Consider the following 17,616-nt stretch of genomic DNA (forward strand, 5'->3'; position numbering starts at 1 on the left):
CCCACCGTGCCCAGCTCGGCCGCAGGCAGTTGGCCAGGGTCTATGCCAAGGTGAACAGCCTGAGTCATGCATGGCCAAAAAGTTCGTTCTGCCAGGTGACATTTTGAAATGCAGCCAAAGTGGATGCTAGTCCTGCTGCTGCAACATGCCAAAGCTGGCTGCTGGCAAACTGGCCTCTAGAAGTCAAAATGCTCCCAAGCAGGCTTGTCCTCTGTGCCCAGCCATGGAGGTTCAACCAGCACAAGAGCATAGACACTTCCAGCCTTCTAGCTCATTGGCCTGGCGGAGGACAGGTGGCTCCTCGACTTAGCAACCTCCACAGCTCTCGCACAGGCCTGTTTTTGACCTCAGAGAATGAGGTCCCACAGACATATTGCCAACTTCTGTGTTGGGAGACTTCAGGTGCCTTCCCAGCTCTCTTCATATGCAGGAGAACCAGGCCATAAGCCTAAGTCCTAGAGCTGCTAATTTCAGGCCTAGACACAGTCCAGACTCAAGAAACAGGCCTAAATGAAACCTTTTACTATCCCTTTAGCTAAAGGATAATAAATGTTCATAGCAGTTTCAACTATGTCTCATGGTAAATAACTAAATACAAAGGTCCCTCTCAAAAAACATATTTGAGAGCTGTCTTAAGGTTAATAAATACAAGTTATACATATTTGAGAGTCTTAAAAAGTGTCTTAAGGTTGGTAAACGCAAGTTATACATGAGTCTTAAAATGTGTCTTAAGGTTGGTAATGCAACTTATAAATGTTTGAGGGTCTTAAAAATGTTTTAAGGTTCATAAATGCAAATTATAAAGGTTACAAGGTCTAAGGTGATTTAAGGGATCTTAAACAGGTAAAAAGACTTAATATTTCTTCCTGTTGTTATGCTACTGTTATCCTACTGTTGTATTGACTGTCCAGAGTTTTGACCTTTATTAATAGGGCTCTAATTTATTAATCTAACTCTGATACAAAAACATTCCACTATACCACTATTATGGTCTAAGCTCAAGATTTTAAGCCTCCATAATGTCTATGCTTATACTAAAGTTAAAATGAAGTGAGTTTCCCTTTTATTTCATAAAAGGCTTTTGCCTTTTCAGAGTTCACCTTAAAAAGTACTTATGCCGTTAACACATGTCTGTCTACTGCCTTTTTCTCAATGCACAGTACAATTGTGATACTAACATGTCTAAAGTTTTATCTCCTTCTTAAAACCTAAAAGTAATTCTTGTAAGCTGCAGAAAGTCCACCTAAATCCACCTCTCAGGTCAACTGGACTCCAGATAAGTACTGCACTAATTGCCTATCTCAAAAGGTGGGACTCCTCCCCTTTCCCTGGTTTTGGGACTTCCTTTCCTGGCTACCAGACTGCTATTTACTGCATGCAACCACTGGCTAGATTGGTGAGTTCACTCCATTTTCTCAGCATAAATGCCTCTCTTGGTAGGGGAAGCTTGACCACAGAACTCTGGCAACTTCTTACTATATTTTGAGACGGAGGGACCCCCCCCCTTCAGCCGTAGCCTTAACTGTCTAGGTTTGACCCTCTATGCTGACCTCCATTTTAGGGCCACTCTCCCTTGGGCGGTATACCCCCTCTCTACGGTTCCTACTTCCCCCCCCCCTCGTAGGAAGACCTAGCTAGGCAAACCATTATGCTCCGGCCTTACCTCAATGGGCACCGTGCCCCGGTCCCTGGACAAGAGCTGACGAGCTATTGACCAGGCAGGACCCTCGCTTGGAGTCACACCTTCCCTTGGTGCGCCTTGGAAGGTCTTGACTTCTCTGCCCACAATGGGAGACGCCCAGATGCCCGTCCTTCCAGATAGGATCTCCTCTGGAGAATTTTAAGTTTCTAACCTAGTGCTAGCTGGCACCAGGGCCTCTAAATTTACACGCTTCTGTAACCAAACCTCACCTCGATGACAGATCAAAAACAAAGCCTTCTTTGCCAGTGACTGGGTAAATAAAGGTCCCCCCAGGTAGACAGAGGTTCCCATGTACAAGCCTCATTGATCCAAACCTTTCAATGTATACCTACAGGATTTTCTCTATACTCAACTTTATCTTTTGCCTATATATGTGTTTCAGTGTCCTGCCAGACACAGATGTTTCCTATAGCCACAACAACGCCAAAGCAGCTACAGGTGCTCAACTCTGACCTCACGGACTTCCAACAAACTGCAGGTGTTCAGCTCTGACCTCACAGACTTCCAACAAGCTGAACCTGCACCTTCCCTCCCAGCCATGGATGTTCTTGCAGACCCTGGAAAGCATCAAAGCAGCCTATTCTTCCTGGACTTGGCCAACATTTCAGCCTTTTGACCTCCTTACAGCGCCCCCAGTGTCAGCAGGAAGTAGCCAGAAGAGAATCTACGCCCGTTATTCACTTGTTGTTAACAAAAGGCTGAAACGGTGTGCTTGAGGACCAGGACAAGCGGCTCCAGGTTCTCCCAGCGTTCCCCAGTCCCTACCTGCTGCTGCCTTGTGTGGCTGGCAACTCTCTCTATTGACAACCCTCTACCCTAAATTTTCCAGGGCAGAGGCTTCCCTTACTCTTGACCTTGCAATCTGACCATTTTGTTGCTATAATTCTTCTCTCTCTCAACCTCTTGCATGACAACCAAGAGCTGCTTCCAATAAGCCTAAATTTATATACTTTAACTTACCTTATAAAAAGCAGCCCAAGCTCCCCATTTTTAATTATAGAAAAAGGGAGGAATGTTGGTATTTTGGAACACAACCTGCTTCTGGGTTGCCCAGCAACCTATGATGATGTCATGTGTCACCAGCCAGCCAGGTGACCACACCTAGAAGGCGTGTGGTCATTTAGGCTCATTGGAAGCAGCTCTTGGTTGTCATGCAAGAGGTTGAGAGAGAGAAGAATTATAGCAACAAAATGGTCAGATTGCAAGGTCAAGAGTAAGGGAAGCCTCTGCCCTGGAAAATTTAGGGTAGAGGGTTGTCAACAGAGAGAATTGCCAGCCACACAAGGCAGCAGCAGGTACATAGCAGGGAACATAGCAAAAATGACAGGAGGTTAGCCTGAAGAGGGCACAGGCCACATTTCAGCATGAAAACTAAAAAGAAGCTGCAATGCACTCTAACCCTTTCAAAACAGCAAGAATTCATGAGTCTAGAAGGCTCCATAGTTAGACTGGAGACAACCAGACATCGCTTGGAATCTAAGGCCTCATGCAGCCAACAAGTCACCTGGGCCAACTTGATACAAGCTAGTGTTATTTTCAAAGAGGAATCTCAACTGAGAGATGCCTCCATCAGATTGCCCGTTGCCAAGTCTGTAGGACATTTTCTTGATTAATGATCGGTGTGGGCGAACCCGGCCCACACTGTGCTGGTGCCGGCCATCGGCAGGTGGTGGTCCTGAGTTGTATAAAAAACTCAGGCTGAGCAAGCCGTGAGGAGCAAGCCATGAAGCAGCAATCCTCCACGGGCTCTACTTCAGTTCCCACCTCCAGATTCCTGTGATGGACCCGGAAGCGCAAGATGAAATAAACCCTTTCCTTCTTAAGTTGCTTTTGGTGATGCTGCTTTTACCACAGTAGCAGAGGGCCCAAGACATCACCCCACAGAGATGTGTCAGCGGTTGCTCTGCACCTTGGCAACACCAGCCCCGTAGAAGGGTCTAGGGAGGCCACGGCTCCTGACTCACCTCGGCCCCTTGCGCATGCGTGGTGTGCTCAGAGCCCACTGTTTTATGTTGCTCATGCTCTGCTCATTGAGGACCCACCGGCCCTCAGTGGGCATGCAATCCACGTACAGGTTGTATAGCAACAGCGCCTCTGTGTTCTTGCGCAGAGTGTTGGCCTCCACCACGCGCTGTGTGAACACCCGGGGATCTTCAGCAGAGAAGAGCAGCTGGATCCGCGGCACCCAGTACTGGCAGGCCAGAAGCGGTGGCCGTCCTGGGCATCGGAGGGGAGGATGAAAGGATACAGAGTCAGGCTTCCTGGGCTGCAGTACTGGCTTCTGGTCAGCCGGCTTCTGGTCAGCTGTGCCCCAGATGGTGGCTCTGAGCAAATTGTCATTGTCCTCATGGTGCATGGTGCCCCGCACGGCCAAATGTGTGAAACGCGCAAAATGACCTTTCCTGCCCTGTCCACTTCATAAGGGTAACACAGGGCTGCATGTGAAAATACTTGGTAAACTGTAAAAAAGCCTTGCGCTGGCAGGAGTTACACAGGGCTGGCTGCTCATGTGTCTCCTCCTCCACGGGACTCCAGAGCAATCAGGACTGATTAACAGGCCTTGGGTTTCCTTTCCCAGCACCATGCTGAAAGCCACATGCTGGGCCAGCTGCTCAGAGCCACAGGCCAGTCAATAGCCACTGGCCTTCCCTAGGTCCTCTGTTTCAAACTGATTAGTAACCCCAGTAAGGGCGAATTCAGAGCTGAGTTGGTGGGACTAGGTCTCGGGGAAGGTGGGGAGCTTTTACCTTCGGGAGTGACCCCTCCATTCACGATGGGCATTCCCTCCTCATCGCGCACCAGGCCTCTACTGTCAGTTTTCTGCACCAGGTACAGTTTCTTTTCTTCATCATAGTCAAGGACACCGACATCACACCATTTATAGTTCAGTTTCTGGCTCTTGGGGTCCTCTAAAACAGAGGGAGGGATATCCAACCAGTACTGTCTGCTGTGGAAGTCGAGAGGGGTTTCAGAGTGTGGTAGCTGATGTTGGGAATGGATCTCAGAGGTCACTAGACTGGTGTCTCTTCTTCCAGGATACCAGTTTCTGGCTCCAGCTGAGCAAGTGACAGTCCTGCCGGCCTCTGAGGACACCTCAGCCACAGGAAGACCCTGAAGGACTGGGCCTCTCTGCACAACCCTCACCAGGTCAGAGAGAGACACAGGCTGACAGGGAACCGTGAAAAGTGTGACCAAATAAAAACTGGCCTGTTGAGGGCAGAGCCTGGGGCGGGAGGGGATACACGCCTGTAATCCTAGCTACTATGGGAGGTGGAGGCGGACGGTGGCAAAAGTTCAGGGCTGGACTGGGCTACAAAGTGAGTTCAGGGACAGTCTGGAAACTCAGGCATTCCCTGTTTCAAAAGAAAAATTGTTTTTTGGTTTTTTTTGTTTTGTTTTGTTTTAAGGGAGCTTGGGGGCTGGAAAGCTGGCTCAGAGGTCCTGGGTTTGAGTCCCAGCACCCACATGGATTTGCCCCCTGCTCAGGTGGCTCCTGCTGGAGAAGCACCTGCCTCACACCACGTCTTTGCCAGCCTGCTCAGTGAGCTGCCATGGGCCTCCAGAGGATACACAATTTTAAAACCTGTCCTTGCTCACCGAGTCCTGCCTTCCACCTGGTGACAGGGTAATGAGGTCTACCCGCTCCACAACATTGGCCTGCACCCCAGTCAGGGAAGCTAGCAGACTTCAACCCTGCCCAGCCTTCAGCTTGTCTGCCAGCAGCCGCCATGGTATTTTCCTAGGAGGGCTGCACAAGGCCTAGTCCTGCAGGCCAGCGTGGAGTGTCTGTCCCCCCTGTCACTGTCGCTGAGAACAGGCAATCGAAGAGAACCCCTGTGGCCAGTGGGGAAGAGTAGGGGCTGGTGGAGGGACTGTGGGCACTCTAAACAGATGTAGGCAAGGATGGCGCATGCCAGTCTGGTAGAATCCAGCGAGCATGCGTGCCAAGGACCTGTTGGTGGTGAATATGTGACTGTGGGATAGATACATGAGAACGTGGGGTAGAATCGTGTTTGAGTGCAACCACATGCCAGGGAGGGTGGTGGTGTGTGACAGTGAGAGTGACGGTACGTGACAGAGTGTGCATTTATGCTCCAAGTGTGTGATAGTGTGGATTGCGGATGCAAGAGAAAGCTGAGAGGTAGCTGAGAACAGGAGCAACAGCGCTTTCAGGGTAGTGGGATATGCAAGCTTTGTTGTAACTGGGTCTTTAAACATTCTCAGTGAGCATTTATGTGTTTACTGCCAATAGAGGGGTGTGTGTGTGTGCGTGCAGGTGAGCATATGAGCATCCCTGCGTGCATGCTCATGGATGCCCAAGAGGGACATTAGATGTCTTCCTCTATTGCTTTCTGCTTGGTCCCTTGATAGCATATATTCTATTGAACCCAGAACTCGCCATCGTTTTTGGCTAGGCTGGTATCCAGCAGCCTGTGGTCTCCCTGTCTCTGTCCACACCCCCAGTGCTGTGGTAATGGGTGTGGCCCACACACAGTGCTTTCCACGTGGGTGTTAGGGATCTGAACTCAGCTTCTCGTGCCTGGGCAGCAAATGCTCTTACCCACCGAGCCATCCCTCAAACCTCCCAAAGTTTGTTTGTTTGAAAATATCTGACGCCACCTAGCTGTTCTGTTCCTAGATCTCCTGACTGCTGGCCTTGGTCTTTGCATTTCCTGCCTTTGTGTGGATAGATCCTTGGACTGCATCACAGCTGGAGGATTCCAACAGATACTTTGGCTCTCCTGGCTACCAGATCCCAAGGGAGCCTAAATGTCTTGGCCAGGGGTTGCTGGGACAAGACAGTTGTCTGCCCCCTGGGTGGTCCTGCTCACCATGCCCCAGAACGTCATCGGTAGGAAGAAGGGCTTTTCCAGGGACAGGCTTCCTGATCTGAGAGCCTGGCTCCAAGCCCATGTTGATCCACTCTCCGGGAGTCCGGCAATCAAACTCTTCATTATCAAACACCTCGAAGAAAGCAGGTAATTGCCAATGAGACAGTTCCTCTAGTGGCCAAACAAAACCAAGCATGCCAGAGGCCTCTGCAGCCTCCCAAGATCAGGCAGCTACTGGCTGACCTAGACTGATCTGTAAGACCCCTGCTGCTTCCATTGGCCCACAGTGTATCAATGAGGGGGTTGCCCTGGATCTATGTCTAACCAAGCCACCCAGGCTCAGTCTGAGGGTATCCAGGGTCTCAGAGAAGGACATGGGCTCTCTTGACAACTGGGGGGAAGCATTGAGCCTAGGCCCAAGGGGAGGGGTGGCTCTGGGATTTCCTGAGAGAGATCCATGCTGATCAGAAACAGCAGAGACCCCATGTTCTCAGAAGGCAACCTGATTCAGCTCTCCTTCCTGCAGGAACTGCAGGCAAGAGATACACAGGACCACAGAGGAAGGGAGGAGAGGGCAGCAAGAGCCAGGGCCTGACTATGCTCCCTCTTTCTCCTCCCCAGACTCAGTTTCCCTGTTTGTGCCTCGAGGAAGTGGTACCAAACCCCTTCTACGTCCCACTCTCCCCCTTTCCTAAGTGCCCGCCATTACGAGGGCTCTAGCCAGGGTGTCTATGCCCATGGCACATTCAGCCTGGCTGCTTATAGATGCCTGTGGCCAGGGTTGGGGTAGGGAGCAGGCACACAGGTGTCAAGCTGTAAGCTATTGGTTTGTGGACCACTCTTGCCTCAACCCAGGATGCTGCAAACGCCTGGGGTAGGTTCTGATTACTTCATTGTGTGACAAAGTCCAGTGCGTAGGACTGGAGTGGGAGTACCCATTGGGATGTGACGCCTTAGGCCTCAGCTGGGGTTCAAGATGGCCGTGTGGCTCACCTTCAATGGAAGGTATGTGGGGAAAAGCGGGTCATGGCCCTGCTCGATGGTTTGTGGGTGCTGTGGGTCTGGGTGTCTGGGCATGAGCTTGTTGGAGTCGATGCCCTCCTTGGCCAATAGCTGCTCAATGTCCAGGCTCAGGTACTGCTGTTTCCGCCTAGTGAGGCAGGGAGAGTCATCAGGAATGCCTGTGAAGACCCGGGACCCCAATGGCTGTCCTGCCACTGCTACCCTGCCCTGGCAGCCCCACTTCAATGACTTGTTACTCTCCCAGTTCCACAGCCGGGAAGCCATGTGTTGCTATTGAGAGAACTGCTCGAACACTTCCCACATGCTCTGCTGTGGGGCTTGTCTCCTCCTCATCTGCCCCCTGAGCCCGGCAGACACTGCCTCCCTGGGACAGGCTTCCCTCTCCAGGCCTTCCAGCCTACCTCTCAATCTCAATTTTGCGAGGGCACTGGTTAGGCAGCACCTGGAATGGGACCTGCACCTTGGGCTCATAGGCCTTTAGCGGGAAGTCGGTCTGGGTGAGCAGCTGCGTGTTAGCCCCAATGCGCTGCTGCTCCACACGCTCCTCAAAGTCCTCAGGGACCTTGAACGATTCAACTACAGGTAGAGGAAAAATCAGAGGCTGAGTGACCAGGGCCGGCAACCGGACCCTGAGCCACGCCATGCGGCACATCCTCAGATGGGAGCCCTGTAGGCATGTCCTGCGCTGCTATGAGATGCCGTGGCTTGGCATGGTCAGGAAGAGAGGAGAAACTGTGGGCTCTTCTGCCAATCTGAGGCCTGGCTCATTTCTGCGACCAATTATTCTAACACAGGGCCGTCAGTCCTTAGGCTGCGACATGGGTGAGAGGATCGAAGCTGGGCAGGAAGAGAAGGTGGGACCCCTTCCTGTCACTCAGTCCCAGATGTCCATGGGGTGTTACATGTTAGTGTCTGAATCCCATACATTCATTGGGCTTGTTTTCCAGGAGTGAGGTGCCCTGTACTGTAGCAGTGAGCGGTCCCCAAGGGGCCCTTATGCCACCAAATGGTTGCTGCCCCTACTAGGCCAATGGCAGACGGAGGTGCCCATTCTAATTCTGGGAGAGGGAGTCACTAGATAGGTTGCCCTACCATCCCAGCTGGCTAAGCCAGGTGTAACATGTAAGACAAGGTGCTCAGGGAAAAGTACCAGGTGAGCCAAGACCATATGGGTGAAGAAAAGGGGTGTGGGGATATGCTATAGAATGCCATGGGCTACTACTTTCGCCTATATTTCGTGTGACCCTGGTGACTCCCTCTTGGTTCCCTACCTCCTATATGGAGTGAAAAAGTAGTTAAACTGCGTGAGCTAATTTTAAGGGTATCCCTTTGAAATTCTGGAGAAGCCTGGGCTAGTATCTGAGGTTTTGCAGAGGTGTCAGATAACTGAATAGATATCAGTGCCTGCCAAGGCCTCTGATTGGCACCACGCTGGGGCCTGTTGGGATGTTCTCTCTTCTGAGGGGGCGCTGCTGAGCCACTGTCCTTCCCCATGATATAGATGGTAGGAGTACCATTCACACCCTCCACAGGTTTGTGCCTTGTTCACTATTTCTTGACTCCTGGGTGCTTGTGAGATTATTGAGAATAAGCTAGACCCATGCATGAGCACACAAATACGTGTGGTTGTGATGTTTTCTGTGTCACTTTAGGGGTTCATAAACGAGGGGTTGACAGGGCTATTTTGAACAGTGTCAGGAAGGAGCCAGGCCTTTCTTGGGGTGGATATAGGATAGATGCGTTGGGATCATGGGGCATCTGGGTGTGATGGAAAGGGTATCCTGCTTGTTGGAGGAGGAAAACAATAAGGCCAGGTTCCTTCTTATAACCTGAACTCTAAGGGCATCTTCTCTCTGCCATAGGCCTGCCCCTAGCCATGCTCCGAGGCAAGCCATGAAGCCTCCAACAGTCCCCTCTCCATTCTCAGCCATCGACCTATGCCAGGCTCTGTTTCAGGTGCAGCTCAGACATGCCCTTGGCTTCTCTATAGCCCATCTTTTGGGAGAGAAGAAAACTCAAGCCCTACTGAGCCCAGCCCAGGAGAGAGAACTGTGGCCCTCGGAAGCCTGTGACCAGCTCTGCGGAGGAGGTCAGGACAAAGCACCCCAGGAACTGGGTCTTTGCAAAGCTCATAATTCACTAACATTATCTCCCTGCAGGAGAAACTGAGACTTTTTGACAGGAAGAGGCGATTCCCCCCCGAGGCCTGAGGCAGTCTGAATGGCCATTAGCACTACCTGCCCAGTCTTCCCGACACTGACCTTTTGGGGTGAACTTGTCGAGGTCAGCTTGGCGAATCAAATTCTGGGACATATAGGGGCCACAGCACACATTCTGAAACAGAGCCCAGAACCCTGAGTGTGTACAAGCATCCCACAGATGGTCAGGCCCCAGGGCTGACTCCAAGGCTTGTGTTTCCCAACAGCCCACCAGAGAGCACCCCAGGAATATGGGGGCGAGCTCAGACACATTGCTCAAAGACCATGGGGGACGACAGACTGAGGCCACCCAGGACACCCCTGGCTGCCCCATTGGAGTCCAGCACAGCTCCCTTCCTCCCAGAAAGCACTTCAGCTTATGTCCAAGGGCCAAGCCATGAGGCAAGAAATTCAGAGTCAGGAGTTGTCTCTAGGTGTGTTTCCTTTCCAAGGACCACCCTGGCCCTACTGCTGAGCTAGGTACCAGAGGAGCCTCACTGTTTTTCCAGTCTTTCCTGTGTCTAAACTTTTCCTAAGGCTACTTGGAACCTCCAGGGATCTGGGAACTTGCTTCTAGTTATTTCCTTCCCATCCCCCCCCAGACCCCAGCATCATTCCTTGATCTCTCTTCTCTCAGGGTCCCAGGGGCTTTGTACTTGCTTTTTGACATGTACTTCCACCCCTATCTTATCCAGCAAATAAATCTCTAACTTTTATATCCCAGCAGAATGCTGCCTCATCCACACACCCCTTCGTGAGCAGGGTAGGTGCCAGGGGCCTTCCGAAGGTAGGGGTGTGGTTGTCTTATCTTTGCTATGTCTCCAGTGCTCAGTCCTGGGCCTGGCACATAGGAGGGGCTTAGCAATGGGTTGGAAAATAATGGACTGAGGGATGGGATAGCTGGGTGGGTGGGTAGATGGATGGATGGATGGATGGATAGACAGGAGGATAGATAACAGTCGGGTAGCTCAGTGAACTAATGAATTGATACTGATCAGGACAAAAGGATGGGTGAACGGAGCCTGCATGAAGAGTCAAGGCTGGCAGGGGACAGTTATTATACTCACCCCAAGTTGGTCTAAGGTCCCAGGGCCAAGGACGTCAGAGTAGAACCCGCGCTGCCTCATGAGGGGGTACTTCTTATCAGTGCCTGTGAGAGGCGACTTCCTGGGCTGCCCCAAGTCTGTGAGGGGTAAAGGTGGGGGCTTGGCGTCAGGGACTGGGGGAGTTTTTTCTAAATTACTGCTTGATTCTTGGAGTATCTTCTTCAGGACACATTCGTGGTCTTCAGGGCAGCTTCCCGGGTCCTGGGAGCTTGTTCCCGGTCCTTCTTTATTATGCTCCTCCATGCTGCTCTTCAGAGAGTTGTCCTAGACAGAGCTCCTAGGAAAAGATTCAGTGTCACTTACACTTTTTGACAACCTGTCTCAGCCCAGGCAACACTATGATTCATGGATGGCTAGACTGCCTTTCCACCTCAAGCCCAAGCCCACTGTCCATGGCTAACACAGAGGACAGACAATTCCAGGGGTCCCACAGGCGACAATGGCTCTCTTTGAGAATCAAGGGCTGAAGGCAGGAAACTGTAAATGCCTCCAACCCAAGGCCTCCTGAACTCCCCTTTCTTTCCCTTCCTTTAGGCAGCAGGGCCTGGCATCCCTGCTGTGGGAGATGACTGGGGGGGCGGGGGGACCCAGAGCTCACGCACTCAGTGAATTTTCACTCAAAGGCTTTCATACAGTCAGAGGCAGTCCCAGTGCTCTAGCCCAGACCTGCTGGACTGGCCTCCTTCTTCCCCATGTGTGTGCAAGGCCACCATACCTACCCCACACCTATGCATGCCCACTCCATCTCTCCCATACCCCAGGTGTCAGGAGATATTGCCAATAGAATGCCAAATATAACCATCCATGGGCCTGCAGATCCTCTTATAAGCCACAAGCGGCTTCCACTCACCGTAACTCAGAGGGTCAGCTCAGCTTAAGGAAGTATACCTACTGTCTTCCCAAGGGGAGTAGCAGGTAGCACTGGGCTATGTGCACGGCCACCACCTTGAGGACAAGGGGTTGAAGGGTGATTATCAGCAAGTCCTTCCCAAACCACTGCTGCTTCTTAGCTACCTCAAAACATTGTCCCCAGGGGAAATCCTTCAGACGGAGGATGTTACAGTAAGTTAGATAAATGTGTGAGGAAGAAGAGGGCCTCATGTAACAGTCGTACAAAAATCAAAATAAAGTCTAAAATCACCTCAATAAAAATTTCAATGAAAAAATGCCATGTGTGCATATGTGTCTTGTATGAATGTGTGTGCACATGTGTCTGGGCATACTCACCTGTGTGTGCTCAGGTAGAGGCCAGAGAGCTATATTCCTTTAGACATCTCCACATTGTTTTTGGACATTTATTTAGAGTGTATATTTGTGTGTGTGTGCACATGTGTGTGCGTGCCACAGCCTAAGTGTGGAGGTCAGAGGACAAGTTTTGGGAGTCAGTTCTGTCTTGCCAATATATGGGTCCTGAGGATTGAACTCAGGTGAGCAGGCTCAGTGACAAATGCCTGTACTTGCTGAGGCATTTCATAGGCCACATTACTATTGTTATTATTAATTTTTAGACAGGTATCTCACGGAACCTAGAGGTGACCAGTTCCGTTAGGCCAGCAGGTCAGTGAGCTCCCAGAATCCACTTTCCTCTTCATCCCCTAGCGCTGGATTTGAAGTGTGTGTCATCACACCCGGCTTTTATGTGGGTCCTGGGGATCTGATCTCAAGTGCTCGTATTTGGGCAGCTTGCATTATGCCCACTGAGCCATCTCCCCAGCACAAAAGATGACATCTTAACAAAATACAGCAGTGGCCTGAGCTGGCAAGCCCTCATCTCCTTTCCTCACCTCCTCTACACACAGCGACAAAGCAAACAAGCGCTTGCAGTATAGGCCACAGATGTTTTGGGGGTCTCCCATTCTCAGTGGGACTGGCCGGCATATGTCCCCTTACACGTTGGGGCAGGGGATCTTGTCTACACCACCCATGAGGGCTGGGATGGACCTATATGAACCAAAGTTGCACATCGGCTCAGAAGCCAACTGCAGCAGCTGAGCTCTTTCTGAGTAGAGGGTGGAGGGTTGGAAGGCCATTTGGAGGACAGAGGGCAGGTGGGGCTCTGGCAGAAGCCCCAGACACCCTGCACAAAGGCCTGCCATCCTCTAAGGAGGCAGACCCAACAGGCCTTCCTTTGGGAAACTACCTGAACCCACTCCTAGTGGGCAGATACTAAAGATAATACCACGTCTGACCTACCTGTGTGACACTGCCCTTTTTAGTATAACCTAACAGACAAGAAAATTCCCTGAGGCTCGGCTTCCTCATCCTGCAAACCTACAGACAGCATCCTTGAACAAAATCACCAGAGAGGGGAGCTCGGAGAGGCCAAGGTCCCATTTCCACAGGAAAGCATTCCAGTCTTGTTTTCTCTAGCCAGTGTATCCAGTATGCCCGGGCTGCTTTGCTGGAGCATGGGAACATGGGTACACATGACTGGCCAGGAAACTGAAGTGTGCCAGGAGTCTGGACTTATTGCTCCCTGTTCCGTAAGCTGTTTTTCTCTGAGGAGGCCAAAGCGGGGGAAAGCATGGTTAACTGGGGTCAGGTGGGTGGGGATCAATAATGCATAGCCCAAGAAGGAAGGTGGGAGAACAGGCTGTAGATTCAGAACCAAGTTTCTCCCTATTCCCAACTCATCACAACAAATCCCTTCCAGTCCTGCCCCAATCTGGGGAGCCTACACAGAGACAGTGTTTGCAGGCATTGTAACAGACAGACAGGCAAACTTCTGCCTTCTTACCATGGGTGACAGAGGCCTCTGCCTGGGAATGAGTGTGGCTAGCAAGAGGCAGGACATGATTCATAGCAAGGCCTCTGCTGCTGGTCACCCTGGGAATTCCTCTCCCCACCCTCCCATTTGTGTGAGGAGACAAGCTAGTGATATGGCAGGTTTGGCCCTGGCAGTGTTATTGGGCTGTGGACTCCTTTCATACACAATCCTTTTTAACCCTATGTGGAAATTAAGACTGGCTCACGTTTCTCAGACGTGGGAAAATGAACCCTCAAAAGGCGACATGACCTGGCCAATGTTTCACAGCCATCAGGAGGCACCCATATGTTTGAATGCATACAGATGAACGCAGCGGGGAGAGGGTGGAGGTGTGTGGGCCTCATAACAGGCACCACAACCACTGCCAGTTACAAACCAGGAAATTCGGGTCCAAAGAGGTGTACGGAGAAGCCCTGAGATTTGTGCAAAATAGGTGCCCAAGGAGGACCTGAGCAGGAGGGCTTCCAACCCACCTATCTCCTATCTGCTGACTCAAAAAGTACCCTGCACTTCCACCTCCTTCAACACCCAGGGGTACAATGTAAGCTCTCATTTGGCAAAGGATGTGAACTTTAAAGGCTTTTGGAAGTATCTGCCTCTACTGAGACTACTGGGCAAACAGCACGGAAGGTGCTCATCTCTCTCACAGGCTTGGGGTTTCCTTCATCTTCTGATGTAGTCACGAGAAGCTCAGTGCCCACAGCTTCTTGCACCATTGAACACAGCCTTCAATTATATGGAACTTTGTTCTCTCCTTGCCTGCTGAACTGGAATGTTTCAAGTAGCATTGATCTCTGGAAACTGGGTGCCAACCATGAGACAGTCACTGGGCTGGCACTCAGTAGGTCCCCCCAGAATGCACTTGCTGAATGACCATATGAACTAATAAATAACTGAATGGGGCTTGTAAAGGAAGGAATGGAGTTGATCGCTGTAACAACTCCGTAGTCAGATAAGGAGAGAGGGTGAGTGTCTGGTGAGGGCCAGAATCTTGGCTCCTTCCTTGCAGGGATGCCTGCAGGCGCCTGCTAGAGGAGGAGGGCACTGAGTTACATTCCCTGCATAGGGGTAGGATCCCTAAGTACAGGACTTCACAGCAAGGCTGCTTAAGGTGCCTTCTCCTAGACCCCCTTCCCTTGCCTCGACGCCTCAAGGCTCCCTAGGGAACCCACTCTCGAGGGAGGGAATGTTGATCTTAAGCGGGGAAGCGTGTCTCCTCCGTGTCCGCTCACTTGCGAGCCTTATTGAATTTGCCCCAACCCAACCATCCTGCCTCCTCACGGACCTACCGGCTCCAGTAAACAGCAAAGTTGTCGATCCCTTCTTGTCTCTAGGGAAGGACGCTGGCCCGTTGCGAGGGGGCGGGACCATCCGGCACTGCGGGCGGGAGCTTCCGGCTGAGAATTCCCCCAGGACCGCTCGTGCCTCAGGGGTCCGGTTCTTTAAGGCTATTCAGTAGAGGCTGGTTACAGTACGCCGGTCTGGAGGTGGGCTTCTAGTTCTCAAACTCAAGCTCCAGTACCCGTTTTCCACTTTAGAGCCCTCGAACATTAAGAGGCGAAACAGCCAAATGCAGCGTGAAAACTTTGAATAATGGGCAGGGAAATGGGAGTGGAAACACACCTGTTATCCCAGTGGTGGGGAGGTGGAGGCAAGAGAGGAGAACTTCAAGGTCATTCTTGGCTGTGAGGATAAGAGACCCCATCTCAAACAACAACAACAACGTGACATCAACAATAACCAACCACCAAAAGTCAACAAAAAGAATGTGAAGAGATTATGCAACGGAACTTGGTGTTCAAGCCATAGCTGCAGACAGATGATCACAGAACCGAGCACAAAGCCACGGTTCTGGTTCTCTGGAGGCCCAGCTCCCCGCCACCCTCCCGCCCTGGACCCCACTCCAGTCCCAGCTTGATATCGCACCCGCCTCGTGTGGCTGAATAGCTGCAGCTGCATCACCCTCCCAGCTGGCAGCTGTATCACCCTCCCAGCTGGCAGCTGTCGCTGGCTAATGTCTGCATCTGTTTCAAACTGGGCATGGGTTCATTTTCTTCCCTGACCCATCCTGAATATTGAGTAATTTTAAGTTTTTGCTTGTTTTGTTATGGGGTCCACTTAAATCCAACATAACTCAAACACTAGGTCAACGTAGATGATAAAAATTTATTGTAATCAAGCCACTACTGATCGATCGGATTCGGGAGCAGATTCGGGAGCTGAACTACAACCCTGAAGCCATGTTGTACAGCATATTTAAAGGTTGAAACCATAAAACTAGGGGGAGCAGGGTGGGCTGTAGCACTGTCCAATCATCTTTTGACATAAGGGGTTGAACAAGGGGGTTTCCATCAGTCAGTATGGGAGTTGGTTCCTGGGCCTGGGAACATGAGCTTAGTTTGACCCTACCAGCAAAATGGAGAAGCTGTCCTTGAAATGTCTAGACCGAGACTCAGCTTGTCTCCTTACACACTGTTCCTGAGATGGCTGGACGCAGACAACTGTTTCCTTTCAATAGAAGTTGTTCAGGCATTGGGAAGTCCCCAGCTCCCAAGGCCTGGGACCTTGAATTTAGTTTCTTCCTATGATTAAAGTGGAGGCTGAAGACAAAATGTTAGTACTTAGAATAAGAGTCTTTTGCTTGTTACTGACAGCTTTTTGTTTGTTTTTGTTTCAGATAGGGTCTGACTTTGTAGCTCTGGCTGGCTTGGAACTCACAGAGCTCTGTTGGCTTCTACTTCCCCATTGCTGGAGTTAAAGATATATGCCTTCACAGCTGTTAAGCTGTTATTATTTTTAATGTGTTAGTAGTCATTGTGGTATATATGGGACTGTCCTTGTTTTGTTTTTTTAATGGCAATTAAAAAGATTTGTTTATTTTTATTTTATGCATATAAGTGTTTAGCCTATGTAATGGAAGTTTTGTTTTGTTTTTTGTAAACTCAGTTACGTTGTATAAATATGTTTTTGTTTTGTTTTGATCCCATGTGTTGGACTTCAGTTTGAGCATTAGTTTGTCCACAGCTGTCAACTGTCTTTTGTAGGTCATGGCTTTTGCCAGCTGGTAAGGCCTTCCTCTCTGTGTGGCACAGAGAGGGGGTATGGTCTAGGGTTCTGAGGATATAAATGAGAGCCCGGGGAGAGCGTGGTGTGGTATGTGGTGCTGGCCTGTGATGGTTTGGAGCAGAGAGAGACATGCTTCGGGGCACAGCAGCTTGGAGGAGACTGCTGGCTGCGTCTGCTATTGATGGAGATTGGTATACCCCCCCAAACCCTTTGGCCCTAAACAGCCATAAGATGTAAAGGGGCTCTCTCTCCCCAGTAACCTTCTCTTTCCTTCACAGGGTTGGGAGGTTGGAAGGGAGGTTGACGCCTAAACCCTCCAAATAAAATAAGAGTTTAGAAATGAGTGCTACAAGCCTACATGCATATCTGTGCACCGTGTGGGTTCCTACATGCATGTCTGTGCACCGTGTGGGTACCTACATGCATGTCTGTGCACCGTGTGGGTACCTACATGCATGTCTGTGCACCGTGTGGGTACCTACATGCATGTCTGTGCACCGTGTGGGTGCCTACATGCATGTCTGTGCACCGTGTGGGTGCCTACATGCATGTCTGTGCACCGTGTGGGTTCCTACATGCATGTCTGTGCACCATGTGGGTTCCTATTGCCTGTGGAGGCCAGAAGACGGTGTTAGAACCTGTGGGCCTGGAATTACAGCCAGCGAGGAGCTGCCTTCTGGATGCTGGAAACTAAACTCCAGTCCTCTGCAAGAGTAGCAGGAACTCAAGCTCCGAGCATCTCTTCAGCCCACGTGCTTGTCTTAATGCAGCCTGAATTTCAAAAGTAAAACCAGGTGTCTGCTGAGGTTTCTTTTCAAGTTGTTCAGTAAAAAATCATATGCAGACAATATAAACACCAAGAGAAGGAAGAGATAAGGCAAAAGTGGCTAAACGTTACCAACGGGTGTGTTGGGAGGTGTCC

At 50.7% G+C, this 17,616-nt stretch overlaps 1 protein-coding gene across 1 annotated transcript in view; it reads right to left on the minus strand.

The window, feature by feature from the left end:
- The window catches only part of Dnah1 (dynein axonemal heavy chain 1), a 63,411-nt gene extending 48,432 nt beyond the window's left edge, over window positions 1-14,979 (minus strand). Inside the window, exons 1-8 of the mRNA XM_060390850.1 lie at window positions 14,918-14,979; window positions 10,823-11,138; window positions 9,819-9,891; window positions 7,959-8,133; window positions 7,528-7,684; window positions 6,535-6,667; window positions 4,450-4,611; window positions 3,667-3,919 (exon numbers count right to left, since the gene is read on the minus strand). Of these exons, the coding sequence (XP_060246833.1) occupies window positions 3,667-3,919; window positions 4,450-4,611; window positions 6,535-6,667; window positions 7,528-7,684; window positions 7,959-8,133; window positions 9,819-9,891; window positions 10,823-11,104 (1,235 nt within the window). The 5' untranslated portion in view covers window positions 11,105-11,138; window positions 14,918-14,979. The remainder of the gene's footprint in view (window positions 1-3,666; window positions 3,920-4,449; window positions 4,612-6,534; window positions 6,668-7,527; window positions 7,685-7,958; window positions 8,134-9,818; window positions 9,892-10,822; window positions 11,139-14,917) is intronic.
- Between the last annotated feature and the right edge of the window lie 2,637 nt (window positions 14,980-17,616).

Source organism: Meriones unguiculatus, chromosome 9, assembly GCF_030254825.1.
Source record: "Meriones unguiculatus strain TT.TT164.6M chromosome 9, Bangor_MerUng_6.1, whole genome shotgun sequence".
NCBI classification, from domain to species: Eukaryota; Metazoa; Chordata; class Mammalia; order Rodentia; family Muridae; genus Meriones; species Meriones unguiculatus.